Raw genomic sequence first — 18603 nt, forward strand, 5'->3', positions numbered from 1 at the left:
CAGAAGACCATTCCAGTTCTCAAAGGTAACTTACTTTATATCCACAACTACAAAGTCACTTAGAAAAGTCATCTAAGATTAAAATGAAGATCAAACAGCATAGAAAGGGTTAAGAAGAAAAAACATCCTGAGAACATGAAAAACACTATTTTTTCTCCCACTTTTTTTCTATCCACTGCTTTCCTTTTCCTGGTATTAAAGCTACAGTGGACAATAGATCTTCTTTGTTAAGAACTTCTGCCATCTTTAGAATTATCTGATTGTGAGTTCAGAATACACTGGATACCTAATAATTTAATATGGCTACACTCACTAGCAGCTGCTGAGTCTTATCAGATTTTTCATTTGCTTTTTTTTCCTTAAATCAACCTAGAAACTTCATTGTGTAAACATTTTTTAAAAAAACAAAACCATTAACCTCCACCTCTTCCAGCAGAAAAGTGATTAGATGCTTCCAAAATACAAAATGTATATTATTAAAACACTGACACACAATGGACTGAAAGTACAGAACACAATTCTGGCAGCAATGCCTGCTTTATTCCCTTTGTTTCGTGGGAATTGGAATACATTACCTTCTCACCAGGCATCTCCCCCTAATGAAGCGTTCAAAAACAAAATCCATTCATGAGCTTGTGCTTTGCCATTTCAGAGAAAGTCATGGGTTAGTCCATGGCTGCCACAACTCCACGTTGAGAATAGTCAGCAAAGAAAAAAAGACTTCTTTTGCACAGCAGAGACCTCAGCATCTCCCAACACATTTTGATAGCCACCCAACCTTGATTCTGCTGGCCTGGGAGCCCAGGCATTCTCTATATTTATCTATATTTAAGGTGCAACTAGAATACAGTTTTAACTGAAACATCCAAAAGCATATCTTATTGAAATGCCAAAGCCCCATCATTCAAACAAACTTTGATTAAGACTGAAATTTTCATTTACTTAAAAATCAGCTCATGTGACGCAAGAAAAATTGTGAAAAGGTGAAAAAATAACCCTTTGGTGATAAGACATGCCAGTATGCCCAACCCCGCACAAAGAATGCTCAGAAAAAAAAGTCACAAATTATCAATCATCCTGTGCAAATCAGCTTGCACAAAATTCATGTCACTACATAAATCTTGCACCAGCTAAAGCTGTAAAAATTGTAGTTGCACATCTCCAGCACCAAAGCAGAATTTAATTTCCTTTGCAATATGAACGTTCTCCTTTTTAAGACTGTAGACTTTATTAGGTGAAGCTTTAAGCAATTATATTTTGAATGAAACAGGACTATGAAATTATAAACAAAAACCTGTTTTAATTAAAACCATCTAAAGATGTGTTCTTGACTCAAGTTGTACGTATTTCTTTATACCATGAGATTTTAGAACAAATCCCAAATAAGTTTGATGTTCTTATATGTAAACCCCTGAAAAGAAGTAGTAAGATTTAACCATCTCACTTCCATATATTAAAAAGAAATCTTTAAAACTAATGAGTTATTCACCAGCATGGTTTGTCCCAATCATTGTTTACTGCCAGAATGAAATTATACCTTTTAAAAGCAGATTTATTGAAAGTTTTCTTGCAGTATGTTCATGACATTTCGTATCGTATCATCAAGACAGAAAGCAAATTTCTTATTGCTTTCCAATGGGAGATTTCTTTCTTTTAAGATCTTTTCCCCTTTCCCATGTATGGGGTAAGAAATATCAGTACAATTTCTATATTTCTGAACACATTTTCTTCCATCAAGGCTGTACAAAACTTGAGTTTAGGCCAAAGTTTAAAGCTCAGTCATGCCTATAGACATTATTGGTAAAATGCAGAACGGTAGTGTTCTGCATGGAGTAGAGTCTTCAGTTTGCAAAGAATACAAAAATGAGTAAGTTTTCTGCAGACTTGTGAAACCAATACCATATTTCCTACTACACTTTCAAATTTCAAGCCAACTGCATCCATATGACCTGCAAAAGATTTCACAAAATTAGTAGCTGGTCTCTGACACTAAAAATGCTAGGCCATTCTGCCATGAGCTACTAATGAACCATGAATTTCACTATTGATAAACATAGGTATTTGTAAGGTTACTCAAAAATAAAAGCCTAGTATTTTTCTTGGATTGCATTTTCAGTTTTGATCAAATCTGAAAAAATCTGAAAAAATAACAGTACTTAAATGTATTATAACTATACTTATCTCACAAAAGCTTTTTCTTTTTTTGCACAGACTCATAAAATAGTCGCATCACTAACTTGCTGCTTTGCAGTCACTGAAACATCTACCTTGACATCCACCTTTACAGGACTCTGCACAAGACAACTTGGTTACAGAAAACATAACCAGAAGAAAAAAGTTTTGTCAGTCAATACTTGTACCAAGAAACTTAGTGATGGGGTATAAAATTCCTTCTCTTGGTAGACAAATTACTTAAAAAAAAAAAATATTTAATTCCTCTTAGAAATGCGGAAGTATAACATTAAAAGAAATCTTAAAATAAGATCTTCCTTCAATTTTGTAATGCCTGCACATATGCAATAGCTTAATGGAGAGGATAAAACCAAAAAAAATTAAACAAAAACCCCACAGATGTTTCCTCTCAAGAACTTCACGACTGTTGCCTTTGTCTTCTTCGGTAAATAAGCTTTCATGTCTAACAGCAGGTGTTCAGCAGGATTCAGACTATTTCAAAAACCTATACCTACTTGCTCTTTGTTTGCTGAAGGGATACTTAGGACACTTTATTGTTCTTGGTTACTGACACAGAAAAAGCTACAACACCAGTTGTAGATAGAGAATGTGAAGTCTCTTACTCTTTCAGAGGTAGACTTTTGGTATGGCAGAGAAATAAGCCAGCAGTTTTGCTAGAGGAAAGAGCACTATCATCAGGCATTTAAATATATTCAGCTACACAAGGCAGGTCTGCAGATTATTAATGAAAGGTATAGTAGTAGCTGACTGGAAGGCTTCCAGTGCTCCAGGAACACAAAGCTTAATGAAACAATAGCAACTAAAAGGACTAGATGCTTGTATAAACAACACAAGCAACCCACAGACTCGAATGGTGTTCTACAGGCTGTGAGGAGCAAGACATGAATGGGGCCAAAAGAAACACAAAAAAAAACCCCCACACAACTCACCAAACAAATACTAACTCTCTAGCATCTGCTTAAGATAGAAGTGATCATTTAGACATTACAATCCTATACTTTGTTGTATTAGAAGCCATAGTGCTAACCCACATCCAGGCATCATCTTTATAGAGGCTGCTTGTTGCTTGTCACAACACTGCAATGCCTTCCTTCAGATTCCGATGGTTCCTTTGAAAGCAAGCAGCAGCTGGGACTCTGATAAATTGAGGTAAAAGATGGGCAATAAACACGTGGCTACAGAAGGGAAAACGGGTATAGCCGAAAAGGGCTAAGTTAAAAAATAAAAATATAAGAGGTTTCACTACAAATAAACCTATTAATTTAAAAGAAATCTGTCCAAGTGCAATATTTAACGTCATGAGCTAAAGAAACACAGCCTGAAGTTAGAGAAATCTATAAAACATGCCTCTTGTGATGTTTTCTAGTGGAAAATGTAATTTGGCACTTGCAACAGAATGAGTTCAACATCCCTGCATCATTATCTCTTGGCTTGATTCCTAAATTGCTACATCTGGAGGAACAGCAAGAGATCTTGTTGTTGCTCCTTGATGCAAATAATTCCACCAAAGGACTGCCAAGACACTAGTTACCATGTAAGAGGCTTCGGAACACGGGGATACATCTAGATACGCCAACACCTTCTTGCTGAGCACATTTCTTTCTGAGGCAACGTACAGCTCAAATGCAAAGATTTCTTTATTTTTCTATAAAAAAAATCATTTTGCTCCACTATTTAAAATACTGTAGGCCATATACCATCTTTCATGATATACACAACCACTATTAAAGGTGGAAGTTGGAAACTTCTTGAAAGACTAGCATTCACAATTCAACAAAGAAAAATATTCTCACCTTGCAAACTGGTATTCTCTGACTTACTATAGGAGTCTTTGCCAACTACTATCCACAAACAGAAGACTGATCTTCAAATCAAACGGTTCTGAGAAAGACGCAGAGTTTTCCTATGGCACTTGCTGGCCTCATTAAGGGTACTCAGATTTTTACATTTTAGAATACATTTTGTCTGTAAATCTTAGAATGACAAACCCTCATCTGTTACTGCCTGCCTAATTTCAGCAAAATTCATCTATTGCACCTGCAGGGAAAACAAATAAAAATCAGCAAGCACATCAATTTTGTGTTGATTGTTACATAAAGTAAAAAAAAATTGCTAATTTATTTAAGAAACTAGCAAACGCTTGCTGTATCTAAATACAATAACATTTGTTAACATATTTAGTTAATGAGAATTCCTTAAACAATGGATTCTACTGAAAATGCACAAAACACACAGCAGAAGAGGGCCAACTGCACCCTGGGTGCATCAAGCACGGCACTGCCCTGCTCTGAGCTGGTGCGGCCTCACCTCCAGCACTGTGGGCAGTCTGGGGCACCACTAAATATGAAATAAGACACAAAACTATTACAGAGTGCCCAAAGGAGTCTACAGAGATGCTCAAGGGTCTAGAGGGCGAGATGTATAAGGAGTGGCTGAGGTCCCTCGGTTTGTTCAGCCCCGAGCAGAGCAGGCTGAGGGGAGGCCTCATGGCGGCCTGCAGCTCCCTCACGAGGGGAGCGGAGGGGCAGGCGCTGAGCTCTGCTCTCTGGGGACAGCGACAGGACCCGAGGGAACGGCATGGGGCTGGGGCAGGGGAGGGTCAGGCTGGGTGTTAGGGAAAGGTTCTGCACCCAGAGGGTGGTCGGGCACTGGGACAGGCTCCCCAGGGCAATGGTCATGGCACCAAGCCTGCTAGAGACCACAGAGCATTTGAACACCATGCTCAGAGACGTGGTCTGATTTTTGGATGGTCCTTCGGGGACCCAGGAGTTGGACTCAATGATCCTTGTGGGTCCCTTCCGACTTGGGATATTCTGTGATTCAATGATTCTAAGTTCAGGCAACAGCAAGACTTGAGATCAAAACAGTAGCTACATTGGTACAGTCCTCTTTCCTGAACTCCATTTCTCCTTAAACTCAGATAGAAATAGTTTGATAAAATACAAACATGATTTCCACTATTTGTCACATCTCCAGCCCAGCATCCTCTAAACTGAATGGTTCAGAGTTAAGTGGGGAACTCTGGTACAGGACGAGGTGTGGCCCCAAAGCTCCTGGGGGAAAAGGAGGGAGGAATCGCTGTGACACTACAACCACCTCTCATCATCTAACACAATTCAGTGCTCACAGCTCTAAATCTTCCCTATCTGTCAAGGTGATCAGTACATCATAAAACAAATGTATGACAACCTTGAAACAACAGTTCACCAGCTGATGAGATATGAATAATATGTTTAAAAATACTATTAAATATTTTACTTTCCAAATCATTAAAGAAGACATGATGCTGAAGAACAATACAACTGTAGTTCCTTTAAAATTTGCAGTAAACTCAGGTGAACCGCCAACAAATTAAAAGCAAAACTAAATTAATTCAAGATGACTCAGCTTCAGACATCATTTTATTAAATATGAATCTCAGCTTTCCATTCAGGAATAAAAAAGAGAAACTGTATTGAAACAGAAAAGTTAAAAGCAAACAAACACACCAAACCCTACAAAACAGGACCTCCCCCTCAAAGACTCAGGAACCATATGTCAGATTAAAAAGCCAAAAAAAAAAAAAAGTATTTTAGTTTTTCTGGGTGGGAGATATATGGAAAAGTCTTATTTAAGGTTTTTGCATGTGGGAATTAGCAATACTATAAAATACTATAATATACTTTGAAAGACAACTCATCATGACAACACAAGACAAAGCTGAAAAAGAACTGAGTTAACCGTGAGGTTTGGGGTTAATTTTCCTGAAAGAACAGCTGAGCCTTCGAAGTCTGCATGCAACAGAAGCGTCCCACAGAACTTGTATCAAGAACTGAGTGTTCTCAAATTATTAAAAACATTTTGGCCAAGGCTAAGGAAAGGGAGGTGCTGATGTTTCTACAGTCTTGTGTTCGACCTTGTCAACAGCTACTGCAAAGTCATCCAAACCCCACTGAATTCCAGAAAAGCCTGACCAAACTACTGCATAGAAAATAATCTCATCAAAAAATTATAGGACACACACAGATTTGTGCCTTTTCATTTATGAGTTTTCAAAAGAGAAATCCATACCACATAAAAACCGACCAACTAGAATAGGATCTTCACTGAAGACATGTCTTTGGTCAATTAATAAAGACTATTTGTGGCACTGAGCACCACTTTTCCATTTTACAAACAAAGAACAACTTTTTTGAAGTCTCCAGACCCACACCCATATGTAAAGTTGCAACCGGAATCAGTGCTACTCTTTCCTTTAATCTTCAATAGATCAGAATAAGAAGGGACAGCCACAGATTTCTCCCAGGGAGTGGAAAGCACTAACAAAATACTGATTGTTTAGCATACTGCTTCCAGGGAATACCAGCCATTAAATCTTTGAGATCTGGCTTGGTAAAAATGTAAAAAGTGAAAAGAGAATATATCCTCTGGGATTCAACAGGCAGTTTGCACAGTTTTCCTTCCATCAGAGTGGAAATTGCACATAAAAGAAAATTACTCTTTCCAGTCCATTTCTTCAGTTTTTAAATGGAAGATTTAAAAATTAAAAGTCATTCTGTTTTGCTCTCAGATGTCCATTCTGTCTGAATCAAAAAAACACAACACACACACAACAATATCCACCCTTTTCCTCCCCCAGCCCCTAAAAAAACCACCTAACTGAACTTACACAAGGTAAAATTTAAAGTTTCAGATATTTCATATACAAAATAGACCCATATAAGGCAATAGTCTCTGATCTTAAAGGAAAAATGCCACATCTCTAAACCATTATAAGAAATCACCATTAGGTTTTACAAGACAAAACCCACAAAATGTATAATTTTACAGTAAATAAACAAAAAGCAAAGTAAGCCCACCTTCTTTTTTATAACTCTGTCCTTTGTCCAGTTTTTAGAGTTAAGTCCAGTCTTTTCTGATAGCCAAGGTTTCTCTTTTGATGTTTTAATAATATTGTGAAGAACCATCCTTAAAATATTCTTCATGTGTAAATAGTAGTGAATAGAAATATAACAGTGCAGAGCTAAAACCTAGAGCAGATTCTGTGCAACAACTACAGTGAAAACCCACTTAAATGGAGTATTTTTGGTCTACTGGCATATGAATTCAAGCAGCGGTGACGAGCAGTGATAAGATGTTCTAAGGAAACAAGACAGGCCACAGTTGTGACAGGAACAAGATAGGCTAGATCAAGTTTCGCCTAATTAGGCAAGGTTGCAGTAGGGGAGTTCTGCTGTCCTCTCATTGTGCAATAGTCATCTTTGTTTGATGTTATAATAATGAAAAACATGAAGTATTCATCCGAAGTAAATTTACATATAAGGCTCTGTCTGTCTCAGGAGAGACAGAAGTGATTTTTTTCCATTGAAGGGGGCAAAGATACAAGCGCAAGTTGAAAGAGCAAATGATGCTAACACCCATCAAAGACATTTCCATGATACTTTTCCTGAAATCAGTGAAACTTTTAAAGACAACCAACCAGCTTAAAGACAAAACAACAACAAAATCCACCGTGTATTTACGTCTAAAAATACTATAGTTCAAGCGCTACTCCATTCTTGGCAGAGTCTTTCTTCTTGCTGGATGTAATTCAAGCAGCAGAGAATATAAAATGGTAAACTATGTTTCTGATTGCCTCTTCATGTCAAGGGACAGGGAATGTTTATCATCATTCCTGTCAACACTACCCAGGATCCAGAGTGAGGCACAGACAGAGATGGCACCAACAGTGCATTTAGCTCTCACTCTACCACTGCAGGAGCAAAGCGTGTTCTTCTGCCTGATCCATTGCCTTAATAGAGAAAATACAGAGAAAGAGCGAGCAAGTGACCCAACATGAGGGGGATCAAAAACACACAAAGAAACCCACACTATGAAAAAACAACAGAACTTAAACAACCCATCTCTCTTAGAGCAGATTATAAACTACATTTTCTGTGTAGCACCTTATGCATGAACTGCAGGAGGGAAGAGTAGTAGGTTCTCAGTTTAATTTGTGATCCACAGAACTGCTACATTACCCTTCCCCACGAGCAGCAGCAGAAGGAAGAAAAAACTGGTAAGGTTCCATATTTAGCCTGCTTCAGCATTCAGAAATAGCATTGTCCTCCCTTAATGCATTTTGTCAGAAATGCAAACACTCTGATCCCATGCAGTCTTCCTTCCTCCTTAGCAAACAAGTACCGTTGATTCTACTGATTATATTCCCAGTAAACCTATCATTTCAGATTTCTAAAATGCAGCAACTTAAAAAAAAAAAAATTAACCTCTTAGGAACTGAGGACATTTTAAATAAATTTGGAACGGGAGAATGTTTCTTAAAAGGGAAGGGTTGTTTTGCTTCAGAAAGGATGGAAAAAAATCTAAGCTGGTTGTTCTCCAAAAACAGATCGTATCTTTATCTGCCAGAAAAACAAACTGTATCACATGAATAAATATTTGAGAGGCAAAGCTGGGCCTATATTAACACACGTTGTGCCCATCTTCCAACTGTTGCTACTAGCTGAATGCTTCTGAACAAAAAAGCAAAGTTTATAAAAACCTTACTTGCAAATAGGAAGGCTTAGCATACACGTGCGTTTGGGAGGTAATATGGGAGGGTCTAAATCTAAAGCCCACAATCCCTCTGGATGATCACGATCTTTTAAAAGAAACATATGAACTTAAAAAAAAAGACATGTCACTGGACTTCCTTCTTTTATCCTGTCATCCTCCCTTTGGAAGTAATTGAAAACATCTGTACATACTTTGTTAAATCAGATAAATAATAAAAGCCATACAAGCACAGTGTAGCCCCTTCCTTTTTCTCATATGGTCCATAAGTATATTGTCTCTAAATCTGATCCAGTACAGTTATATGGCTGACTGATTTGTAACTGTTACTTCTAGGAAGGAAATTATAAATCTAGGAGGGAGAGGGAGAGGAAGATAAGGATACCACAGCTACATCCTCTGGTTGCGTAATGTATTATCAGCCTCAAAATTCTAAGTTAAAGAAATAAGGGGATTCCTCCTCCCCACAGCACGTAAAGAGGTTTTGAATGCTCTAAATGAAGATGAGGTGCATGAAATTTTTCATAGGTAAAAATTCTTATATTAAATGCAGCGACTACACAAGGTCCAAGAAGACTTGCCCCGTGCAACAAAGCTCATATTCAGCAATGCTATACAACTGCAGATGACATAAATCACTCAGCAGGAAAGTAAAATGCAGTCTATGATCCTACTAAAGCACTTTATCATAAAGACATTAATGACCCCTGAAAAACACACGGAATGATGTAGGAAAAAGAATATAAAATAGAACTGGAAGTGTAATTCCATAAAATGCAGTTTTACATCAAATGCAGAACAGAAAATTACTTGACATAAATCTATAGATTAAAACTGGTAGATGTGAGCGGCTAATACAGGCAAGCAACAGACAAGCATAGAGAACTCGAGCAAGAATTCGGAAGAATTAAACCCCAACACCGCATTTATAGTATCATTACATTTAAACCTCACCTGTTTCGGTAACTTTGATTCCACTTCGCCACCCAAACTCCCTTTCACTATTTTCAGGTCTTTGCTCCTGCTATACAAGCTTTATTGTAAATGCCTAACAGGTGCAATTTGTTGATTTCAAACATGCTTAACTACAAACCTGCGTGATTGCACAGAGGGCCTCTAAGCCAAGCTTGTCCACACTAGCGGAAATTTCAACTAAACAGGCACCTTAAAACTTCCAGATGAAAATTAACTTAAAGAGAATTTGCACATACAATAAGAAAATCAGCTTGTTTGCTTTATATACAGTCTCTTTCAGTTTCTGCAGTGTAATCAATCAAAAATCCACGGATCATACTGGGGAAAGAAAGGAAAAAAAATGAAAACTCACACATTTATGATCTTGTTTTTCAAAGTTAGTTTTAAATTAGTAATACTTAATGAGACAGGTACCTAGATTTCCTTATCACTTCCACTTAAGCAAACTGACAGTTTAGTTTACGTATTTCTGAAATCTATTTTACTGAGGTAAAAACTTCATGTTCTATTACACTATAACAACTGTGAGCTCAAACCTATGTGGAGGATGCAATGTAGTGAGTGTTTCCTTTTTCCCCAAAGCTTAGAGAAAAATCAAAGCCATAAAAGAATTTCATTTAAATATGTCAAATATGTACATTTAAATATACACACTCAAAAAATGTTCTTCCGAAGAAGTCATACTTAGCGTGCTTTTCTTGGGGGAGGGGAAGATTTTCTCTCCTTGCTGCCCTCCAGATGATGCCAGAAGCAGGGGGGCATTCCTAGCCCCCAGCATGCCAGGGGACTTGTTCCAGCCAGGCTGCGCACCCCGATGCACACACACCTACCTGCACAAGGACACCCGTGCCACTGTGCCCGCTCCCGTATCAGAAGACACCTTATCCTCAGAAGAAAACTGCGGTACTTGACAGAAGGAGGATGACTGAGTAAGTCTGGCCCCCCTTAGGGTGGCGAAAGGAAGACAGAAGGATGATGAAGGAATTCAGACACGATCAGGATACACTCAGCCCTGAGCGCTGGAAGAGGCTGCTGAGACCTCACTCCTTGAAAAATTTCTGTATAGTTTGTGAGACAGCAAGATAAAGCTGATCAAAAGCTTTTTCCTGCTTCTGAAAGGTACAGGCAAGTACCTGCACACCCCTGATTAAGCTCACTTATAATTTTGTGCCATCAGTACTTCCGAGCTCTGGGAGAGCAAACAATAGTACTGGGTTGCTCCAGTACACCCTTTTTCCTCAATCAGCTAGGATGGCTGGGGATAGGGGCAGCAGTAAATGGGGATAATGCAGTAGCATCTATAAGACCCAAATCACAAAGGCTTGTTAGGCTGAATGTTAGGAAAACTCCAGATACACAAAAATACCAAACTGGAAACACTATATAGTAAATTCTTTGATTTAGTGTAGTTCATACATCCCCAAAATGCTTTTTCTGACTGAAGTTTCATAATGTAAAAACAAAAAGCCTATATAAAATGCTATCAAAGAAATCTAAAGGTTGGCAAGTGTGAAAGTGAATCGAAATTCAAAAGCCTTTTTATCTCTAACAAAAAATGAGCAAAAGGACATTAGTTGACACATAAATTATAATATTTCAGTGTAAGTATTTGGGTTGGATCCCAAAAGCACGCTGGGGTCAATAGAGCAGCTTATAGCTCAAACTGATTTAAACCTAGTTCAGAACTTCACCTCCTATCAGCACTACAAAAGCAAATACTACTGCTATCCATCATCCAAAAAAGAAAGGTAAAGAAAGTGCCGCAGTCAGGAATTTGGGCCAGGGGAACGGGCTGCAAGCAACACACTCTCAACTGCTTTGTGTCAATGTAAAGCCTTGATTCTTATGGCATATTCCCCTTAATCAAACAGAGTCCTGCTGAAGTGCTGGTAAATGACAACAAAGCAGTAAACACACCGCAGCATCAGTACTCCAAGAAGCTAGTCGGAGAAAGGACTGAAAACATTTCCCAGTGACACAGGCTAGTAGACACCAATCCACGTAGCATGGTTTTTAAAATGACTACATTGATGCTGACATGATTAAGAAGTGTAAAGGAGGTGAACCATTACAGATCTTTTTCCACTAGCAGAAAACCATGATTCAGACCTGTAGCGAAAATTTTCCAAAACTCAGATAACTTGGGACAATAAAGCAGTAAGACAGAACATTAAGCATCAGGCATGCTGAGACGTTCAGAGCTGCATGCAGAGATGAAGCTGCATACAGAGATGAGTTTCACAGTTTATTTTCATAAGACACTGTTTCAGGAACTCAGTCATCTCCCAGAGTGTACATACAGTCCCACTGTTTGGAGCCTGAATAGTAATTAACCTATTCGTTAGCCCATTCATTAGCCTGCAGAATCATACAAAACTGTTTCATTTCCAAGAACTTGCTGGTTTTGAATACACAGCAGGAAAATCTAACCTCCCTCTGTCAATGCATCTGCACAACGACTTGAGCTCTGACGACCCTGCTTGACTATTTCTAATAAAGCCAAGTATGTAACATAGTCAGAGATGGTAGCTTCTATGCTGACCACATCAGCACACAGTGTGTGCTCCGGCTGATGTGTTGTTCTCTCTGCAAAATCCTTGCAGCCTGAGAACAATTTTACAAACACTAAATATTCCACAGAAACGTGCAAGTACCCTCTCCTTACGTATCTTTTCAAAGGAAGTGTCTGAGCTATCTGAATACCCGTCTTTGGCAAGATTGGATGGACTCAGATTTTGACCTGTATTGGTTAAGATTTTACAAGATAGTCATATACTTTCTGAAGCCTGTTTTATTTTTCTTCACTCAAGAGTAGTAAGCTTTGAGATAAGAAAAAAGTTGAGCTCCATTGCTAGTATCACCTTCAGAAGAGCAGTAAGAATGCCAACAGATGCAGCACTGTCTTGAACCATGTCAGACAAACTGCATTAAGAAAATGGATTAGAGAAGGATTTCCTCATGCAAACACATTCAAAGCGTATCTCCAACTTATACTGCACCTGTTACTCTAAACTAAGATTTAACCCAGCTTTCTGGAGAAATTAAAAAAACATTTATATGCAGGTAAGACTACACTTAATGGCTATGGTAACCTTGCTGGTCTCAGACCACCCTGTTTCTCTCCCTTAAAGATCCAAGAGCAGCACAAGCATTACTTTTTTCCATATATTAATAATGCAGCCCTGTTTTCACTAACTCTCAACAATCCTCAGCTGCTCACCTCTGGAGATCTAGACAGATATATGTATTTTTTTTGGGGGGGCGGGGGGGGGGGAAGGACGACAGTGAGGTTTGCTTGTGTCAGAGTCAAAAATTGACTCCCAGGAGAGGAGCAGAACACGATTAATTCAAATGCTAGTTAATGTGTTGCACTTACGTGCATGAGGTCAACCCATAGGATTTGGGATCAGTAAAATCCTCCTAGATCAGCCTGGCAGAGCCCTGGGGCACCGCACTGTTTTCTTGTTTTCATTTCAGAGAGCTGGGAAATTTGCCACCTGGGACACAAACCACATACCAAAATCTTCTACACGTATCTCAGCGTACTCGTGCACTACCCTGGAGTTCTTTCAGGCTGAAAATCCCGACAGTGTAATCTGATAAAAGCGATTACGCCCTTCTGGCAACCTCCGCGTTTCTGCCCTTTCTTGTGCTGGTCCCGGTGCCTCTCTGACCCCGCAGCGAGGCGGTTTCAGTGTGCTAAGCTGGCAGAAAAGTACCCCGACAAAAAAAAAAAAAAAAAGCAAACAACTTCCTGCTGAGTTAGCAAAGTAAAGTGGCTCAGTAGTGATTCAGATAAACACCAGTGCACGAGAGGAGGCAGCAGGGAAGGCAGGCTCACAGCAGCCCCTGCAGTGACACACACACCTGAAGCCTCAGTTTCCCCCAGCCTCGATTTGTCAGCCATAGTTTAGTCATGGGAAAGCTGAAAACCTTTGTCACACTTAAAGTGGACTGATACAGAGGTGAAACACACCGTCTGCAGCAAGTTTAGATTACATGAACTCTTGTTACCTGCTGAAGTTGGAATTCCTTAAATAAAATATCAGTTTTTACAGCTGCAGTCTCCTCACCCATAAATAGAACTCTGCTGCTAAGCAAAGCAACAAATTGGAAATCAAAAAATCTTAATTGTACTTCCAACTAGTGAAGGTCTAGGCTAAGTTATACTATGAATCTTAGGAGATGAGAAAATAATGGGCAGAAGCCAGGAGAAATATAATACTGCAAAGGGAAAGAAAAAAGGGACAGCAAAGTAGTGGCCTCCACCTGAACATTACACAGTTTTTAAATTTTATTTTCTTTGGTCAAAACTTCTTCTGTATTTGCTTCTCCAGACTTCCTCAAAGACCACACATTTCACCCCAAGTCCTCGCTTGCTCCTGTTTCAGGGAACATAGATAAAGCATTACTGGATTCACAAGCCAAAAAAAAGTAAAAACTGGTGAAAGCGTAACTGCTATTTCTGAAGATCTCTGCAGTGTAGTAACATTGCTCAGTTTAATTTCACTGTTCTACTGATATAGCAAGTATTAAGAGAACAAAATTCAAGGTATGTTGCTTGGGGTCCAGCTTCACCACCATACGACTAACCTGAGTAACCACCCTAGGCTGAAACGGGCAGATTCCCTCTTCTCTGCCGTCCCTCTCAGCCAAACAGCTTGCTCCCTCCTGTACTGGCACGGACAATAAAAGTCGTAATATAAACTGATTTAATGCACTAGCCTGGCAAATTATGCACATACGTGTGCGTACATATATATCTTCAGCATTCTTTGGATGCATTTTTTATTATTATTTAATTTTTAGTGCTCTGGATCGGCTTCCTAAGGCGAGCAGTACAGCGTGCTCAAAGCAAATGGTGGGAATGGGCAGCAAGGAGCAAGGAAGAAGGAAACAGGCACTTCCACTGGCCACAGGAAACGGTTAATCCAGCTCATCTGTATTGTGAAACCTCAGCCTTGAAAGGAATCCAGTTGCTCCAACATCCTACTGCACCATCGCGATAAACCTGCATGCTCCAACACAGGCGAGATTACACACACTTGCTTCTGAGCAAGACTGAAGCAAAAGGAGAGCGTGACTTAAAAGCTAGGTGAAGCGACTGAAAATTCCAGTTCGAGACTATTATTTTTTTTTTTTTAATTAAGCAGTTCATATATTTGCTTGTCCTTTGATTTGTTACAGAATTTACACTTTGTCCCCTTGACAGCGTTATGGGTTTTGACACTCGAATCAAACCCTGAAGGACCGCGTCCCTTATTGCACAACATATTTCTACTATTACCTGTCATAAAAAATTGTTTTCAGAAACTCAAAACACTGAACACATTCAATTGGATATAATCCTTAATACATTACAGATTCTTACACGCTGCCAAGTTTAATTGATTCTAATGGCAGACTTCCAAACTACCAGAAAAATGTACCTACCAAATGTACCTACCAACCCAACAACGTAAAGTGTTAAAATTTTATAGTATTTATTTTCTTAAAAGTCTTGAAATTTAAGAACCAGTGAGACACAGGATACAAGACTAATGAAAAAGATGCTCATGGAAGAGACAAAGATATTTTTAATTACCTAAAAATAACATTTTCCAATTTAAGAAAAATAAAAAATGAATTTGCTGGGGTCTGGCAAGATCTAAAAGTCCCTGAATGTTTAAGAAGATAGAAAAAATCTGAGCTTTGATTTTAACATAGAGCATTAGACTGCAAATTCTTCTTAAAAAGACAATGTCTTTATCCTACATATGAGCAACTCTTAGCATGGTGTACATACCTGTACATTAAATTAATATAAAAATTAGAAGAATAAGCTAGAATGCTTTTTATAATATAGTAAGAAGGCTTGTTATTTTACATCAAACTAACTTGTTAGATTAACATAACTTGATTTGATGGAGTGGCATTTTGCTTTCAAATAAGTACCTGTCCTCTCTAAAGTCTGTAATGGACAACCTGATCCACATTAGTTATGAAGAGAAACTAATAAATGTGATCATTTGCCTCAAAATTTTCTCGTATGTTTCACTGGAATCCACAAGCCTCTGTTAAGTGTATTTAAATGTTCTATTATCAGAGTAGCCTACAAAGCATCCCTTTTGTTGACATGGTGAAGGCTGTGAACTTACGTCTACCACAGAATAGGCCATATTCTGTCATCCTAAGAAAACTGTGACATGATCCGAAAAAGATGAAATGGCCTTTAAGCTTTGTTGCAATAAATAACTCCATTAATAATGGCTGATAAACTTGCAAATTATTCTCTACAGTCAGCTCAGATTTATTCAGCAAACAAGGATGATATCAGTACTGCTGATAATTATACAGCTGTGAATTAATTGCAATATATTTTATCTCAGCATCACTGAAAATTCCTAATACTAAGTGTATGACAGTGTACATCTTCCTTTAGACTTACACAATGTAGAATTATATTAGCAGTGAGCTTTCTAAGCAAGAGAACAGTGGACACTGATTTGAAAATATTTTGCTTTTAAATTAGGAATAAACAATGATCACTGTGGGCTTGCTGGGAAAGGTCTTAGGCTCAATACATGATAAATGTATAGTCGTTTGGGAAAATAAATAAATAAATAAAAACCCTTTTTAGAATTCACCTGGAAGACAGCTTAATTCAAAAAGAACCACTGCAGATACCCATCTTTGGTTTTTGTTTTATCAATTGTTATCTATCTTCACAGATCAGGAACACGTGCAGCGATTAGGGAGATATTAATGCACACTGTAATATTCAAGATCCACTTGTGTACTGTCTAGTCTAATATAAAATATGCCTCAGGGATGATCTTTCAAGAAGAGCCGCAGTTTCACACGGAATTAACCGAAGTGCAGTCCACATCCCATTACTCCTTGGAAGCCAAACTGTGTTCAGAACTAACAATAAAGTTGTTTTTACATTTCATAAAAACAAAGTAGAGTAAGCAATATGGATTTATATAGATCCTGGCAGCAAAAGAAATCACAGATGATGAAACCTTTCATAAGTAATTCTATTCCCACATGGAAAAAAAATAATCCACCACACAGGAAAAGGGAAAAATAAAATAAATTTAAATATAGATAGATATATAGATCATTCAATTTTCTATTCTCCAGATATGACTTCTTTCTTAAAATTGACAGTATGGAACGTAAAAACATTACCAATCCAGAAATGGCCTCAATAAAGTACTTCAAATGTGATAAATACAAGTCACTAAAAAAATGAGAAAAGTTGGATACTTTTCAAACATTTCAATTTGTTGACAGAAAACTGTAGCTATACCCACTTGTTACAATTCAATAATTGTAGTATTATTAGTCTGTCCTCCTCCTATTACTATATACTTTTGCTAATTATGGAAAAAAAGAGGATCAAGGAAAACACGCTTCTGTGAATTTGAATACAAGGAATTCCATCACAGAACAAGTTAGAGTACAAGCTTTTCCCTTTTCAGAATAAGAAATCTCCCCCCAAAAAATCATCCAGTACTACAGCCACATGTTCACATTATTTTGATATTATATGCTGACTACTCCAGTAAGTATTTCTCCCCCTCTCCTTGCAGTCCAGAAATAAAATACTTGAGATAAAAACCTGGCAGACTAATGGCACTGTTAAAGTGTCCATTTAAATGCACATACTCCCAACTACCTTATGACAGACAGTCCATAACAGCATTTAAAAGCTCTTCAGAAAGGCAAAATATTTATTATTTTAGGATTCAGATTCAGTAAGCTCTAATCTACATTACTACCACTGCAGCAAGGTAATTTGTTTTTATTAAAACTCAGCCGCCAGTATTAAAACGCTTTGAAGTACATTTCAAAAACATAATACAAGTCTGAATCTTATAACACTTTCAAATAACCACAAGCAACTGCTATATTTAAACAAGCACGAAGGCAACAACACTGGCAGAAACACTCATCCAGTAGTTTAAAAAAAAAAAAAAAACACAAACACAAGAGGGACTTCTACAGCAAGCCAATCGCCGCACTACGGAAGTTATGACATTCACCTGAAACGCACACGAGGCAGCAATGGGAAGCAAATACATTTCTCATGACCTAGCCTGTCATTGGCACGCCGGGCTTCCAGTAAGAATGCGATGAATGTAAAGCACAACCCGAGGTGCGCTGGAAGCCGAGAGGGCTGACGGTCATCTCGGCGGTGCTTTTGCCAGCCGACGTCCAGCTGGAGCAAGTGCGCCGATACCGAGGAAGAATTTCGGGATTTTGGTATCCGGAGCGAGTTCGCGGGAATTCTCTCTCAGTATCGGTGTTTTGGTACCTGGCAACTGGCAGCTGAGGCACGGTGACAAGCTCGCCATACTGCCTGCTTTTAAATCGCTACCTGGACTCTCCAACCTGAAACTTTACGTCCAGCTCAAGCTATTCACTTCCTCCTCTCGGCCTCGAGGCAAAGGACCCGACACCCCCACCGAAACCCATGCTGCTGCGGCGTCTCGGCTGCAAGCACTGCAGAGGACCTGTAAATAAAACCCTCTTTTCCAGCGGAATCAGCGAAAACACGTGAGCCCTTCCTCGGAGCATCTCCTGAACCCACGTCTGAGAGCAGGCAGAGTTTGAGAGGGACCCCCCTGACAGGAGGGACCCCCCTGACAGGAGGGACCCCCTGACAGGAGGGACCCCCCTGACAGGAGGGACCCCCTACGATCGGGGGACACCCAGGAGGGACCCCCCTGACAGGAGGGCACCCAGGAGGGACCCCCTATGATCGGGGGGCACTCAGGAGGGACCCCCCTTACAGGAGGGACCCCCAGACCCGTTCGTGTCTCGGTCTCAGCCACGAGACCCAGGCTGGCAGCGGGGCTCCCCGCGACCGGGGGGGGCTGCAGCTGCCGTGAGCAAGCCGCGGTGTCACCGCCTGAA

The 18603-nt window shown here is 39.1% G+C and overlaps 1 protein-coding gene across 7 annotated transcripts in view; it reads right to left on the bottom strand.

The window, feature by feature from the left end:
* PPP1R13B (protein phosphatase 1 regulatory subunit 13B) overlaps positions 1–18603 on the bottom strand; it is a 73093-nt gene that overhangs the window by 53442 nt on the left and 1048 nt on the right. Inside the window, exon 2 of one of the 7 annotated variants that reach the window (XM_048069866.2) lies at positions 17730–18200. The exons of 4 other annotated variants lie outside the window; for them this stretch is intronic. In XM_048069866.2, coding sequence (XP_047925823.1) covers positions 17730–17768 — 39 coding nt within the window. In that variant the 5' untranslated portion in view covers positions 17769–18200. Of the gene's footprint in view, positions 1–34; positions 162–7031; positions 7310–17729; positions 18201–18603 lie in introns of those variants that run through there. 2 more of the 7 variants (XM_013183000.3, XM_013183003.3) reach the window with 2 other exon arrangements.

Source organism: Anser cygnoides, chromosome 5 (genome assembly GCF_040182565.1).
Source record: "Anser cygnoides isolate HZ-2024a breed goose chromosome 5, Taihu_goose_T2T_genome, whole genome shotgun sequence".
Taxonomy (NCBI): domain Eukaryota; kingdom Metazoa; phylum Chordata; class Aves; order Anseriformes; family Anatidae; genus Anser; species Anser cygnoides.